Consider the following 15,974-nt stretch of genomic DNA (forward strand, 5'->3'; position numbering starts at 1 on the left):
GTCTGCGGAAGGCAAGGCTTGGGTTGAGCCGCCCTGGTGGTGGAAACGATTGTTGATCGGCGCCTCTACGATGACAGTAGCAAAGACCAGAGGCCCGAACAGGTAAAAGGCGACAGGAAAAGTCTTTTGTGTCCCTGCATACCGGGAAAACTTGACGTTCAGGACCCGATTGGTGTCTTTGTGGTGTCGTGCATAGGTTGCAATCACTAGGTTCTACGGCACGTATCTGTGTAGGTACTTCAAACTCCAGTACCCAAGGTATCGATGGTATCGCCGTTGGGCCCCCAAAAGGAGGGTTACAACAATGCCTTCCACAGCCCACTTCATGCAATAGTGGTGTTTAGTGGTAATTGAATCTTGAAATAGACACGATGGCATCCACAGTAGGATTTATGAATGTAATAGACCCGTACATCGGAGTGACATATCTCGTCAGCTCGTCCTACCTACACTTGCCGCAGCCGCGATATAGCCGCGCTGAAGTGTAGCTTTGGACAACCTGACGTACATCATACATATACCACGTTGCACTGGTCGAGCAATCAAGCACACAGCCCTACGGGACTGTAACACAACATCATTCGATCCTCTACAGACACCAGTTAGCGGCGTGATAATCTGATAAGGTCTTCCAATGGTGATGGGTCTGGGAAAAAGGCTAGTGCAACTAGACCCAAGTGCTGTGGTGCGCAGCCAACCATCCGGCGCTTGCGCGCTTGAATTCCTGAGATATGTGCGGTACACGCCTTTGCTTTACATATGTAGGACGGGAAGATGGGAAGTGGGGGCCATGAACTCCAGAAGGGAAGGGAAGGGAACTAGGGACATTCGTTTCTCATGTTCACTCAGCCCCTTGGTTACGACTCTCCCTTGCAGTGTGAGCTTGGAAGCTGAGTCAAGCCGAGATTGTATCGAGGTAGGTATATGTAGTTGAGTCGTAAGGGACGAACAATCGACTCAGGTACCCTAGGTCCTTTTGATCGAGATGCGACCGAAGATTGTGTGGCTGGATGGAAGACGGCAACATCGCCGGACATTGTCGGACTGTAACGAATGAGCGACGAAAGTAGCGAATTTGAAGAAGAATTAGATAACAAGGATAGAGAACCGAAAATAGAGGACTTTTGTTCTGTGATAACATCCGAGTCGTACTTCTTGTACAGTATATGCAAGTGCCCACCGTGGTGCTTGTTCGGAGTAACCCTTCAAGCCAGGGCGCAATGGCCCCATGTGGCTTATAGCACCCTCGAGGCGGCAGCTAGCAAGGTCATCCCGCATACATGCAACGAAGGGAACTGTGATGTCCAATCGCGAAAAAAATCCAAGGTAGCAGTGGTTGGCAAGCGAGAGAACAGAACGACAACACTGCAAGGAACAGAAGGCTGTGATTGCGGGATGCGATGGTAGCAGTCTGTCTGGGTCGCCGGGGTTACAAAGATTTGGGGAAGGCGAGAAAAGGGAACGAAATCTACCAACCTGGAGCAATACGAGAATCCGGGGCTTCAGCAAAGACCTCATTTTGATCCTTTCACCTTGTGTTGCATCGGAGAGCGCATCGTGATTCGCCTCATATCGTACATACCCCGTGCTCTGCGTAGATCATCGTGTACAGGACGTGGGGATTTGCGATCAGTATCACATCGATGGAGCAGATCATTCACAGCTCGGTAGCCAGTAAATCCGTAGATGTGGTGGGATCTCCGAGTTGGTTGGAAATAAATAACAAGGGACGAGAGCAGCATTTGGTAGATATTTTCCATGATGGAGTTTGGTGTGATACAAAAGAGAAGCCATATCACATTTGCAGTTACGGGCATTGCCATGTCTCACACTTGGATACCTTACGTCACAGGGGGGAGGGGAGGGGAGGGGAGGGGGGACGGGTCCACCCGCCTGCATCCGCAGATAAATTGTAGGCATCAAAAGGGAAGAGAAACGAAACATACAGCGTAGTGCACTAGCAGTTACAACGGCTCGAACGGTTTTTTTGGAGGGGCCAAATTTGGACTGATAACAATGGCAGAGTCACGAGGTGAGGCAATGGGAAAGCTCGCTTGGTGGTGTCATGCTTGTTGATCCGCCGAAAAAGCCAGACCCCCATAGCCGGTCACGAAATTGCAAGGTCGACGACATGGGTTTTAGCATCTTCAGCAGAGGAAGAAGAAAAAACGTCTGACGTAAGGAGATGGATGTCACCCCCGCAAAGCAAATGAGGGATTCCACCTCGCTCTCGATCTAGGCCCGATCTTGCCAGCAAGCTGGATCAAGATGGAGCCCCGGACGGCAAGAAGAAACCGAACTCTGTCGGCATATAATTTGCTAGCGTAGTACTGCCACCTTACAATAATCAGGGGAATCGTGGTCAGCAAGAAGTCGTTTTTTTTTCGTACGGGAGATATAGTTATCACTACTTTGTAGTTCACCGCGCTAACTAAGTAGGTTTGTAGATGCCGGTAGAGGTGTGTTGTCAGTGATTTCCTCTCGATTGTCGGCGGATGCTCCTCGTCGCGGGCGGTTCGTTGGCGAGATAGAGGGCAAGAGCCAAGTGTGAGGGCTGAGTGAGGAAGGGACGGGACTGAAGGGATCCAACCTCAAGGGGGAAATTGTATGGAGGAAAGGAGGAGTGCACTAACAAACTCGCGCGACATCCCTGAAGGTGAGCCGACGCCGCCGAAGCCAGAAGGCAAGTGCCCTGTACCATGGTGTGTAGCGGGCAAGTGGCCTAGTCCCTACGAAAAACAGAAGGTGCGATGATCCCTGGCAGCATTCGGTCTTGGTTGCCAAGCTCTGTTGGTTGTTGTTTCCCTGTCCCACAGACCCGGGCCACGAATATCAAACGAACCCAAACGGAGCCAATAAGCAAGCTTGACAGGTGCTGATAACGGCAGCAGGTGACAAGCTTGAAACTCCGGACGAACGACAACGAGCTGCCCTGATTGAGGTGCTTTTCCCTCCCAAACCACACACACACACACACATCCTCTGGAATCGGAAACCACATGGCTCGCACGCATTCACCCTGCTCATAAGAACCTCAATGACAGTAGAGGCACTATGTACCCTTTCTTGACCCCGAGCCTGTCACTCAGCAAAGACACCTTGACCTACCTAATCAGCAAAACTCTCCCCGCCGCCCCCGGCAAGGCCGCCCAACATCAGCACCCTCAAATGGACGCTCCCTCTGAACACAGCCCGTGAATTCAGCCAAGAACGCTTGCTCATGGTTGAATGAGCAGAGGACCCTTTATTTCAGCAACGCTAAAACCATCAAGGTTCTCCCAAACCAAGACACGATCCCTACTTACGACGTCCCTCTTTCAAAAAAGGAAACGTGATGCTCAAGAGCCTCTCCAAGACCGCGCAGTCGCCGGCGCGCTGGAATGGCGATCGACAAAGCCAAAGAGCGCTGTGGAAATCCACTGTCGACACAATAAGCTTAGCGCGCCAGCCAGGGAGAAACACTTGCCGAGTCGACCATGGTTTTTTCTGGTCGAGTGTGTGCCAGGAGGGTGTCTCTGAGGGTTTGCTGTGGTGAGTGGTTCTGGGCTCGCAGTTTGGTCTTGAATCATGTTCCCCTGTCTGGTTGATCCATCATCTCCGACCCAGCACCGACGACTCTCTCTCGCCCTTCTCGCCATTGCTCGGCGCCATCTTATGCCCTGTCCCTGGAGAAAGTCCGTCTCTCTGTTGTCTTATTTCTTCGACATCAGGGTCTTCAACTTAGCAACCATGTCAACACCATCCCCACAGTGCTCGACATCCATGTGGAGAAGCGTTGCTCACAGGTGCTAACCCACGTTGCCCTCTGCAAGCCATCTGCCGACCAACAAGCCAGCGCCTTGGGCTCACGCTTTCTGGCGCTCTGGAGCTCTGGACATGGCGAAAGGGGGGCCCACTGGGCACATGGGAACCAGCAAATGTGATGATGGAGCTTTGGGCAGAGAGATGAAACGATCTGCAATCACAGGCTCAAGTGCTCTCCTCTTGTTAGCACTATACTGCTTTCACCCACTATGTATTTGGATATTCCTGTTCGGGCCGTTGACCTGCTTGTCTAGAAATGTCTCTGACTCTGTTGCCCCCACCTGCTCTAATGGGTCAAGTGTCCCTCCATCGTCCACACTTTCACGGTACCTGCGGCGCGCTTGGCTTTTTTTTTTTTTTTTTTTTTTTTTTTTTTTTTTTTTTCCTGTGGAAAGACCGAAACAGCCAAGTAGGCACAAGCTGGTCAAGGTGGTGATTGGCGTAGCAGACACCAATATGTCTTACGAGATAGTAGACTCACTACATCCTACGTTCGGATAGCTGGGCGGGCGCAATGAGTGAAGCTGGGAATGGGCTGGGATCGTGAGCTGAAATGCAGGTTTACCTACCTCCTACCTACGCACTGGGCCCCCTGCGCTCCAAGAAGAAGTGGAAATACACTAGAGGTATCCCGCGGGATCTACACTCCCCCTACCACCACACTACTTGCAAACTTATCCTGCAACATCGTGCACATCCTGGCATCCTGGGGCTATCCTGGACATCATTTGCCGAGCTGGCTTGCACACAATTGTTCGCAGAAGCAGTAAATCTATCATTCATGTGCCCGTCCTCGGATGTGGCTTGCTCAAGTTCTCCCATCTCTCTCGGCATCGCCCCGGGGACTACTTCATACATACTCCGTGCATCTCATCACATCTGTTTTTGGTCTTACAGATCGTGAGCTGAGCCGCACACCATCACACTCTCTTTACTCGTGTTACGTCCAGCTCAAGTCGCTCTTTTATCGTTCTGCTTACGGGTCCGGCTCTAAGGCCTCGGAGGATACAAAACCCACCTGGCTTGCCTACCTGCTCACTACGCTCGCTTCAACAAACATCAACACCAACTACTACTGATCGGGCACCAACCACTCAACACTGCTAGATGACACTGCGCTTCAGTGGTTACGCCTCCCACGTGTCTTGACGACACTCCGAGTCGCTTCGACCCATATCCGTAACCCACTCCGCTCGTCTCGACGTTGACAATATAACATCCGACATCATGTTTGTCCCACGCCTCCTACAACGAGCCGACTTCTCCGCTGCCCAGGCTCAGGTTGTAGGCTCCGAATTTGGTACCACTCCCGACACCAAGCCTGGACCAAGACTCAATGCCATTGGTATTTGGTGGATTGTATGGGGTGCTATCTGGACGACCGCGGTGGTGGCTGGCATGGTCTTCCTCTGGCTCAAGCGTGATCTCCCAACTCTCAGAATACGCGGTCTTGCTCTCAGTTTTGCTGGTATCACACTTCTCCATCTCTACTGGATCTCTGTTCAGCTGGGCTACAGTATCGGACCCATGGCCCCCGAAGTCGCCGAGTTCTGGATCATGAGCATCTGGTTTCCTTTCGGCATCGCCCTTTTCCAAGCCGGTAACAGTCAGTTCCTTCATGTCGCAAGGGCACAGGCTCGGTATGCTCGCCCACTGAGCCAGATGGAGTCTCGATTCGACGAAAAGCATGCGCAACAACCGCCACAGAAGCTTACCTTTATCGCCCGCTTGCGCAAGATGGACTATTCCAAGAGGATGTTTGCCTGTGTTACCATTGGCATGATCGTTCAGGTGAGTAGTACCATTAGAGCCCGTACGGCCTTTGTCTAACCTAGTTTAGCTTTTTGTTGTTATCTTCATCTACATGATCTCGCGCAAGTTCCACCCCAGCTTTGGTATCCCTGGTACTGAGGTGAGCGGAACTCCTATGGAGATTGCCATGCAGCAAGGCAGAGGTTGGGAGTGGTGGCCTTCGCTGTTCTGGCAGTTTCTTTGGGCTTGGGTTATTGCTCCCATCATTCTCTGGAAGTCTCGTGGTATCCATGACACCCACGGTTGGCAGCTCCAGACCATGGCTTGCTGCATTGCTGGCTTGCCTGCGGCTCCTATGTGGCTCATTGCTCTTTACGTTCCCGGTATGGCCCCGGTCAACGCGGTTTTCGTACCTCCTCAATGGTATGTCCAGCGCTTTCCCCCCTCACCTGATGGCAATATCTAAATTTTGGTTCAAACAGGATCGCTCTCTCCATCATGTTCATGGAGATTTTCACCATCTTTGTCCCTTGCTGGCAAGTTCGCAGGCACAACAACCTGCGTCAGGAGACACTTGATTCGATCGCTACTTGGGAGTCAAAGAAGTTGCGTGCCCGTAACGGCGACAGCAATGCCGAGCGTAGGGGCAGCGAAAATAGTGGACCTACTCTCAGCCCAACCTCAACCAAGGTTGGAGAACACCATTTCACTAGCGGAGTCAGAGATTCATGGAAGAAGCTTTCGACTATGGAGATGGGCCAGGCATCTCAGCCAGACTTCAAGAACGCCACTGATGATAGCGTTCTCACAATGTCCGCTCTTGAGCACGTTCTCGAAAAGAACCCGGAGCCTCTTCGCCAGTTCTCTGCTCGCCGCGATTTCTCGGGTGAGAACATTGCTTTCCTCACTGCTGTGGCTGAGTGGAAGGCCGCTCTGCCGCCTCCTTTCGTCCGCAACCGTCACAACGCCGAGCCGGATGTTGTCCGGCAGCAGTTTACCAAGGCGCTCCGTATTTATGCCGAGTTCATTAGCACCAGAGACGCCGAGTTTCCTATCAACATTGCGTGGCACGAGTTGCGTAAGCTTGAGGGTATCTTCGAGCGTGCCGCTAGGAACATGTACGGAGATATCAACCGCGGTGGAGCTACACCCTTCGCGGAAGTTGACTGGTCCGGATCAAACCAGCCCACAAACGACAGCGAGGTCAACATTGTCTCCAAGTCAGACTCGCTAGCGGTGTCCATGACTCCCATGGGTGAATTCAAGTCTGTAGAAACCCTTCCCCTTGATGACCCACCACCAACCTCCCATGCCACGCATCCCCGTAACGCAGCTCACTACTACTCGGGCGATATCCCACAAACCTTTGACGCTGCCGTCTTCGATGCTGCTCAGTCTAGCATCAAGTACCTCGTGCTTACAAACACGTGGCCCAAGTACGTCCGCGAAAGGCGAGACTCTGGGGATTCTTTCGTTTCACAGGATGAAACCGTAAGGAGCAGGAAGAGTCTTCACAAGGCACTGGGCTTCTTGAAGCCGCTTATTCGGGCTTGAAGGACAACACACACACCAAAGAAAAAAAGAAAAAAAAAGAAAAAAGGAATAACTCACATCATTTGAATGAGAAATACTATCGTTAATGTTATCCCCAGAACAAATCTTCCAACAATCTTTATTCCACCTACCTTACCCAGCAAGAAGCAAGCAGTTACCCTTGCTCGCCACCGCCCCCCACCAATCCCAATCTTCTCTCACTATGTTTATGTCTTATCATGTACAACAACGGATGTGGTTATGTGATTTTGATGAGTTTGGGCTGGCTGAAGAACCAAAAGAAGAACAGCCAGCATATTCCCAACCACGTGTCGAAACTTGTGTAATACCACTTTGATCACCCCTACTACATTCTTTTACATCCCTCTCCTCATTTCTTTCTTTATCATCATACTATATTGGACTGTGCGGCTTTCTTTGCCCCTTTCTCCCCAACCAGTTGTCTTCCTTATCTCTATATCTGCTTACCTCTCTTAACGTCCTTCAAACTCACATCACCTTTCTTTTTTTTTTTTTTTTTTTTTTTTCACTCTTTCAATATACCCATCATTCTATCATTATTATCTCATGTTCATCCTTGTGGTCTGATTACCTAGTGTATAATATCTAAAACCAAGTTGTATGTGTCTGCCTGTATTATACGGAGTGTATGTAAAGTAAGACCGGGTATCTGGACTAGCCACTTTTTTTGGATGGTTAGTCAAATGGGAGGAAGGAAAACAAAGTAGCATCTTAAGGTTCAAAACAAGCAAAATTTTCAAGCAACAAGATATGTGTAATTAAGCGCGAGATGGATTTTCCTTCCACAGTGCCATATCCTCATCCTGCTACTCCTACAACAACAATCCCCCTTTTCCTCTTCCCACATCCGTATTTGTGGTGTGAGCCGTGAAGCGAGGACAAGGACAAGGCCAGAATGCGTGTACAACAAATACAGACAGACAGACTCACACATAAGACGGCTTCGACCATGTCAGCCCATGAAAACCTGCATCTCAATCTCCATGTTGTCACGGGCTGAAGTGTGTAATACCCAGTTGAAACCAAAACACCACCAAAAGATGACCAATAGTTCTGCAGTGATCTCGAAATACACTCACTATAGTATTAGCACGAGCAGTCATACTCATACTAGTGCTGTGGATCAAGCTAAGTACTTACTACACAGCAACACAGTACAAAATCGTTCACACCCAAAGACCACTCGACTACATTGCACTGATAACACACCAAGACGACGATGGAGAAATTGTTTGGCATGAACTTTGACCGGGGGACAGACACCGAAGATCATATGTCGTATTCACAAATCTCCATCTCCACCTACGCTACTGGGCTCCTGTAAGAGAGTGAAAAAAAAAGAAGAAGAAAAAAGAAAAGAAAAAAAGGAAAGAAAATGGAAAAAGAATTAGGCGCTTTTCGACCATAACCACCACATGGGACATAGCGACGGGACAGAAAGATTTGAATGCTCCAGGATTGTGTATTGAACTTCTCCCCCAATAAACGAGCCCAACCGCACCTTGTTTACTCTTTTTTTTTCTTTCTTTTTTTCCTATATTTTTTCTTTTTCTCTTCTCTTGTTTTTTTTCTTCCTAGACTCCAGCTACCAGGAAATCGGTCGGCGTCCATGCCATGTGGCCCCCATGCTCTGATCCACAAAGCAGGTCCCCGAGGAAATGGGCCAAGCTTGAAGTTGCAGCCCAAAGTCATTCACCCCCGTGGCTTTCCAATACCAAAATCAAGATCCCCATCCTCTTCCAAGTTTTGGGAAGTTGCGTTGTTTCCTTTCTTTCTTCCCTTCCCGGTCGCGAATTGGACCCTTGGTTTCAGCTGATAAGTTTGAGTGAGGGAAATATAGCCTTTGTGTGTCCCCTTGACCTTGTCCCCTGCGGTCCTGTTCGAGTGGCTGCTGATCTTCTTCAACTGAATTCCGTTAGGAGGGGGGTACGAACAGCTGCCGATCTCCAGGGGCTTAGAATTTCTGACGACCCCCCCCCCCCCAATGCCCCTTAACAGAATTGAGCAGCAGATCGACAGGGCGACCCACATGCACAATGAGTGCCACGTTCGCGAACCTCGGGGGCCTCTCTCTCGGCTCTCTCTGTGCTCCTCTCTCACCAGATCGGCATTATTCGATCCGATAATGCAAGTCGGCCGAAGCGAGAGAGAGCAACGTGGACAAGAAAGGATGGACATTGATGCGGAGCGAGCCGACAAACTGCTCAGCTGAAGAAAGAGAGGCCGGCTTATTACCGACGAAATCACATGACGAAGAGCATGTCGACGTCTATATAATTTCGCAACTTGTTAGTGTCTTGGTTCTCTTGGCTTGAGATAGGATAGGTAAGTTGAGAGACGCCGAGCCAGCGTGTTTCATGTCATGAGCACTTGGCTTCATCAATGGCAACATCAAAGACGCAGTGAAAAGGGGGGCGGGTGGGCACCAGGCAAAACGTACCGATTGGGTGACTGCTGGAGAGCTGAGGCTTCTGTGTATACTTAGTCTCGAGCACATCGCGGATGCTGTTGAGCAGCTGCACGTAGCTTTGCTTGGGATTCGCCTTAATGGCGGTGATAAAGGCCCAAGACATGGCTCCCGTAGCTTGGGACGCGATTGTCGCGTCGGCCCTGAAAGAATTGTCAGCATTTTTTTTGGATTCCACACACGCCTAAACTGAAGTCGCCAAAGGGGAAAGATGGCAACATACGAAGTCTGATCGTCCTTGCTACCACTCCACATGATAACATCGGCAGGCGATGTCTTTGTCCGCTTGGTGCGCTCATAGGCCTCATTGCCGCCGCCAAACGCTGTTTTAGCGACAGAGAACAGGCTGCTGGCCATGCCTCCAATATCGCCACGAGCATATGAGCCAACAGCCGCAAGCAGACCCTGACCAGCCTCCTTGGCAAGGTTGGGCTCCTTGATGACGCCCTTGGTGCTGTAGATATAGGGCAGATCAAGAACGGAGCCAGAGTGGCAGCTGTCAAAGATGGCAGTCAATCGCACACCGGGTTGGAGAGGCTTCACGACGGTATCGTGAATTTGATCGTCGACGATGTGGCCGGCGGTCTTGAAGTCAACAGGGTAGATGACCTCATCATAGCCGTCGTCCTCATCGCCGTCGGTATCTTTAGTCTGCCCACCATGGCCTGTCGGTGGTTGGCTACCTAGTCAGTGGGAGCACACGGGTATAGTTCAGAAGGGAAGGTTAACTGACCGGAGTAATGCAAGAACAAGGCATCGTTGGGCTGAGCACCAGCAACTAACCACTGCATCGCACGAAGAATGTTCTCCTTTGTCGGCTGCAAGAGGGGGTTTGTGGCGTCATCGGTAAGGATGACCATGTCCTCGCGCTTATAGCCATAGTTCTCGACAAGGAAGGCGGAGACGTTCTTGGTGTCGTTGATGCAGCCGTGCAACTCGGCATCCTGGCCCAAGTAGTTGATGCCAATCAGCAATGCCTTGCGGCGACCCGAGCAGTTTGAGTATTGGAAGCCATAGCCTTCAGGAGCACCATGACCGAACTGCTGTGTGCCCGAGGGAATCTCGTGAATCTCGTGGGAACCCTGATTACGAGTCTGGTGACCAGAGCCGATTGGGTAGCCATAGATATCATAGCCATCGGGAGGAGGACCAGGGGGGCGTTGGGAATGTCCCTGCTGATGGTGTTGTTGCTGCTGTCCGTAAGGTCCCCCATATCCGCCCTGTGGGGGATACTGTCCCTGGTTGTAGCTGCCTTGCTGATACTGCTGAGGAGGTTGTTGGTGATATCCCCCGTAGCCCTGGTCCTGAGGAGGCTGAGGGTTGTACTGGCCCTGTCCCGGATTAGAGTAGCCATAGCCTCCCTGATGGTGGTGTTGCTGCTGGCCATCCCACTGAGGAGGGGGAGGTTGGTGGTGTCCCCCACCGGGGCCGTAGCCTTGCCCAGGGTATCCGTACGACATTGGTGGTGAAGATCAGATGGTGATCGATGAAGGAAGGATTCGCATAGATGGGGAAGAGGGAAGCGCGTGGAGAGAAGGCAGAGAGGATCTGGGAGAGACTCGAGGATCTGTTATGGAAGTCCGAGGCCCAGGTCGTATTGTATGTATTATCTTTTTGGGGAGAGAGGCCCGGAAGTCAATGTGTTCTGTTCGTTTTGTTATTTCTGTTCAGCGCTGCCGTGTCCAGTGTCTCACACGCTAAGCTGGAACCGTGATGGGGTCCCTGAAACCGCGTCATCCCGCTGCACCATGAGCCTGCAGTGTGGGGTTTGCCGGTTGCCTCCCATGGATTCCATGCTGCCATAGCACCCAACGGAGTTCCTGGAACGGAAACGACGGGAAGTAGTGATTATAGCAGGGAATTTTACCTAACCTCAAACCCGCAAAAGCAAGAGCTCCCGACACGATTCAGCTGCTGCTATACACATAAAGTACCTCTAGGTACATGTGGCACGGGCTATAGTGGCATTTTCTTGGTGAAGGCAATGAATGGATGCATCATCAGGCATCTTCCGCATCATTCCGTTCCAAGACTTCTTCCTCATCTTCCTCCTTCCATTCTCGACCATGCCAAGATATTGAAGCGGAAGTCGTGCTTGGCTTCAATGGTGATACCGCTTGTGTTTGCATGAAGAACGGGGCCTTGATTTGCGGAGGAGGGGCACTTTGAGGGGCACTTTGGGGTATGTACGGATGGCACAGTTACCTACTAGACATAGAGGTACCCCAGGAACAGGTGGAGATGACGGGATCGATGTTGTTGTGAGCATTTATCTGAGAGGCAGCCAACACGCCGAGCACTGCGTGCCCCCTTGCGTACATACCTCTACCTACACTGCATAAGGCCGGATGTTCATGGATGGCGTTTGATACGGTATTCGTCGGATATCCATCTCGGTCTACGTCTAGTGCCCTGCCGAGCCTTGGTTCGTTACAGTTATTGCTTGAATCATACCTGCCCGTCTGTCCCTGAAGGTTCTCACAGCAGGTGCTCGTGCTCATTTGACTTCCCCCGTCGTCCTTCCCCCGAACCTCGAAGCTTCCACTTTTTCTCCCTCCGCTACACCACAGAATCCGCAGCCAACTCCAGAGAGAGCAAGCTGAATCATCGTGGCCATGTCGTTCTTCAAGAAGCTCAAGAAAGACCTTGTTGAAGATCTAGGCAAGCTAGGTCTCGTCGACAAGAAGGAGGAACAGCCGGCAAGCTACTCCGGTAAGTCCCCGCAACACCGTCATCACATGCCAAAAACCCATCACTAACTCCATCTGCCAGGCTCGCGCGACTACTATCCCCCTCCCCAGCCGCCGCCACAACAATCATATTCTCCTCAGCCTCCTCAGGGACAATCGCAGCCTCCATACCACGGCGGCAGCTACCAGCACCCTCCCCCTCAGCAGCCTGGCTATCAAGGAGAGTACTCCCCTCAACAGTCTGGCTACACTGCCCCTCCCGGCGCCCCCGTTCCAAATTACGAATCCAGGCCAGCGCCGCCTTACAACCCTCCATCCGACAAGCCGCCCCTGCCCTCAGGCTGGACGCCGAAATGGGACGACGAGTATCAAAGATGGTACTACCTTGAAGAGGCCACTGGCCGCTCGCAGTGGGAAGCCCCCGGCTTTGAGAGGTCCAGGCTCGCCGGTGGTGGTGAGCAAGAGTTGCGTGGCTACGGAGGTGACGGTTCTTATCCTCCTCCTCAGCAGCAGTACGGCGGAGGTCACGGTGGTGTTCCCGACTATGGCTACAGTGGCGGTGGTGGACAACAGTATGGTGGTTATCAACAGCCTCCGCCGCCACAAGGCTACGGCGGCCATGACCAGCAGCAGGCATATGGTGGCGAGCCGGTAAAAGAAGAAAAGAAGAAGAAGGATAACAAGGGTTTGTATATGGGCGCAGCTGCTGGTCTGGCTGCTGGTGCTGTTGGTGGTGCTGTTCTTGCTCATGAGCTGGGTAAGTTTTCCATCTCTCCCTTCTTCACCATGGCGAACCTTTGCTACAACGAATATATGGCTGTATTAACACTTTCATGTAGCCGAAGACTCCGACTCTGACAATGAGCACCGCGCCGCACCTCCCCCGCCCCCTCCCGCGGCCTATGGCGGTGATAGCTACAGTGGCGATTATGGTGGTGGTTACGGCGCTCCGCCCCCGCCTCTTGATGGTCCCATCCCGACGACAAATGTGTATGGTGAGGAGATCGACCAGAGTGACCGTGAGTCGATTGCTTCCGCCCGTGAGAAGTACGAGGAAGCTCTAGAAGAGGCACAGTCGTCTTCTGCAAGCAGTAGTGACCAGGAAGAGCTCGAGGAGGCGAGAGAGGAGTATGAAGAGGAGCTCGAGGAGGAGTACTATGATGAATGAATGGAACAACGAAGCGAGCACAGACTGATTTGGGAGATGTGGGCATTCTTTGGTGGAAGTTACGCCGTGACGTATAAATCAGAATAGCTCTCAGGTGTCGCTGGGCTGTTGGAGGGAGCGTCTTGCTACTGTATACCTTATAAACGCCGTGGTTTAACCTTTTATCAATCTTCCATACAACGACATGTATATTGATTGGTGCGCTTTGTCGCAGGTGTCCTGGTGCTGCAACTTACACACCTCAACAATTCGTTATGTGATATCCCCCTATATGCCGGGCCGAGTAAACCAAGATGTCGGAGCTATCAGTTATCTACGGGTAAATGGCGAGGGGCATGAATATGGGTAATAAGAAAAATAACATGCTCATGGTTACTAAATTGCATAGAAGCGACGAGACCAGGCAGTATGTCGCGTTGATGAGCTGGTGAAGAAATCATCTTGTCGTCCCCCCTTAGCCGCGATCTCCTGAAAAACTCCATGGAGTAATAGGATAGGAAGGACTACCTCCGGATGCGGTATCCCATCTACGGCATCAGAGGATCCGATCGTACGAGACAAGTGATTTATGATAGGACGTGACTGCCGAGGACATGTCCCGCGAGATGAGTATTGGCGGCGTGGCTTGCTGAAAGATGTGACTAGATCTCAGAGCCGCCCCAATCCAGTGTGGCAAACAAAGAGTTTACCCCTGACTGCCCTTCATATACCGGACAATGCATCAACGGTACATTTCTTCCGCTTAACCTAAGAAATCAGTCAATGAGAAACCAACTCAGCAACGGCCTCAACATGACGATACACGTTCACGAACACTGCTTGCGCATGGCTAGGCGCGAGGATGGTACACCGTGGTGGGCAGCATTTCCAGAGCCAACTTCGACGCCGGTCCATATCGAGCCCCAGACTGTCCTCGAGCTTCTTGAGCAGCAAGAACATGTCGATGACATGCCCCAATCGCGCAGATTGCTGCTTGTCGATTGTCGCCGGACAGACTGCGCCGGGGGAACTGTCAGCTCATCAATCAACCTGCCCGCCCACAGCTTCTTCCCCACGCGCAAGAGCTTGTACGCTTTGTGCAAACAGGCCGGGATCCAAAAGGTGGTCTTCTATTGTGGTACGTGTTTGACTTTCTCTGTCATTGACTCTTGGGACAGAGTCCAATCAATCCTATGCTCTTTTGAACTCGTACCTCTACCGCCGACCCTCTCTAACACCGATGCTTCTTCCCCCAGGCTCCTCCGCTGGTCGGGGCCCTCGATGTGCCGCCTGGATGCAAGACTATATCAACGAAGTAGGCGGCGATCTTCAGTCGCAGGTCATGACGGGCGGGATTCGAGGCTGGGTGCGGATGTACGGCGACCGCATGGTGGACGGTTATGACGAGAAGACGTGGAAGCAGCTGTTGTCGGAGAAGAGCTGTACGTGATGAAAAACAAAAAAATCCTTTGGGTATCTTTTCTTCGACCACCGCCGCAGATGTTTCCCTTTCTAAGTTGAAGATAATGCAGCTTTCCCGAATACATGCCTCGTGTGAAACTGAACGCCGTACCAGCCAACCCACCTAGCTTTTCACCGTCCAAGACCGCGTGGAACACTGTAGATGTCGTCGTAAAGTGTAAATCGCCTTGGTATATAGTCAAATCCCGTCAATTGCCATCCGCTTATTCCGATGCCTCGCCTTTTGATGTAGGCGTTTGTAGATGCGCAGGGTCGTTTTATCGTGTTGCGAGAAGATGATTGTTGATTAGCCGCGCTGTCCTCCCCTCTCATCGCCGCCGATTCTCTCGAGAGCCTCCATCATCACAACGGAGTTACCACGAATGGTCTGTGTGCACATTCGTCAGCAGGAGACACGTCAGCACCTTTCTACAATGATAAACATACCACCATGCCAAGCTTGACCTTCTCACCACCATCCTTCTCCTCAACAGCATCGTCCAAAACAATGTTCAAGAAGACCTATGACGTCGCGAACCGTCAATCATCATGTTCGAATTCGTAAAGGGGAGATCTCGTACATCGTAGCCACGGAGAACACCAATGACCTTGCGGCTGCCGTTGAGTTGGACGAAGAGCCTCTTGTCGAGGTACTGGTTGGAAAGTGGTCGGTTAGCTCACTACACCATACTAAACAAACAATAACATGGAGTTCGAGATGCGACAATGGCATAGTCTCGACCAGCCAGCTGCCATTCAGCGTGAAAGGCAATTCTCCAAGAGTAAGTTCTTACCTTCTTCAGTTCAGGTTGTGCGGGCGCCATTGTATCTTGAGGTTGTGTTGGTTGTCTGGGATGGTCTCGAGAGAGTTGCTGCAATGAATGGCAATGGCGTCGTTCTGGCTGGGAACTCTCCACTGAAACAACCTGGAAGGCGGGCCTTGTGCAGCGCGTGCAATCGCGACCATCCCCAGTGATTTTCGGCCGCCAGGCCATCACGTGGGGACACTGATAAGATAAGAAACCGCAATTCGCGTTGCCCGTCTTTGGGTGATTGCAGTGTTCAGTGCAGTGGTGAC

At 51.6% G+C, this 15,974-nt stretch overlaps 5 protein-coding genes across 5 annotated transcripts; 3 read left to right on the forward strand and 2 right to left on the reverse strand.

Annotated features, from left to right (window-relative positions):
* Nucleotides 1-4,362: 4,362 nt before the first annotated feature.
* NCU09883 (hypothetical protein) lies at nt 4,363-7,609 on the forward strand. Its single transcript, XM_953557.3, has 3 exons — nt 4,363-5,595; nt 5,645-5,979; nt 6,039-7,609. Exons 1-3 carry the CDS (start codon nt 5,032-5,034, stop codon nt 7,108-7,110), a joined length of 1,971 nt encoding a protein of 656 aa, XP_958650.2. The 5' UTR covers nt 4,363-5,031; the 3' UTR covers nt 7,111-7,609.
* A 686-nt stretch (nt 7,610-8,295) lies between these two features.
* Nucleotides 8,296-11,263, reverse strand: NCU09882 (metacaspase-1A). Its single transcript, XM_953556.3, has 4 exons — nt 10,332-11,263; nt 9,822-10,263; nt 9,572-9,741; nt 8,296-9,400 (listed from the first exon to the last, which is right to left on the reverse strand). Exons 1-4 carry the CDS (start codon nt 11,056-11,058, stop codon nt 9,375-9,377), a joined length of 1,365 nt encoding a protein of 454 aa, XP_958649.2. The 5' UTR covers nt 11,059-11,263; the 3' UTR covers nt 8,296-9,374.
* A 324-nt stretch (nt 11,264-11,587) lies between these two features.
* On the forward strand, nt 11,588-14,204 carry NCU09881 (hypothetical protein). The gene is made up of 3 exons (XM_953555.2): nt 11,588-12,310; nt 12,371-13,045; nt 13,128-14,204. The coding sequence occupies exons 1-3, from the start codon at nt 12,214-12,216 to the stop codon at nt 13,454-13,456; spliced, it is 1,101 nt and encodes a 366-aa protein (XP_958648.1). The 5' UTR covers nt 11,588-12,213; the 3' UTR covers nt 13,457-14,204.
* On the reverse strand, nt 13,945-15,834 carry NCU09880 (small nuclear ribonucleoprotein SmG). Its single transcript, XM_953554.2, has 4 exons — nt 15,691-15,834; nt 15,478-15,549; nt 15,344-15,418; nt 13,945-15,284 (listed from the first exon to the last, which is right to left on the reverse strand). The coding sequence occupies exons 1-4, from the start codon at nt 15,718-15,720 to the stop codon at nt 15,204-15,206; spliced, it is 258 nt and encodes an 85-aa protein (XP_958647.1). The 5' UTR covers nt 15,721-15,834; the 3' UTR covers nt 13,945-15,203.
* NCU10125 (hypothetical protein) lies at nt 14,239-14,885 on the forward strand (the record flags this gene model as incomplete). Its single annotated transcript, XM_001727929.2, has 2 exons — nt 14,239-14,573; nt 14,692-14,885. The coding sequence occupies exons 1-2, from the start codon at nt 14,249-14,251 to the stop codon at nt 14,883-14,885; spliced, it is 519 nt and encodes a 172-aa protein (XP_001727981.1). The 5' UTR covers nt 14,239-14,248.
* Nucleotides 15,835-15,974: the final 140 nt, after the last annotated feature.

The sequence above is a fragment of the Neurospora crassa genome, linkage group I (assembly GCF_000182925.2).
Source record: "Neurospora crassa OR74A linkage group I, whole genome shotgun sequence".
NCBI classification, from domain to species: Eukaryota; Fungi; Ascomycota; class Sordariomycetes; order Sordariales; family Sordariaceae; genus Neurospora; species Neurospora crassa.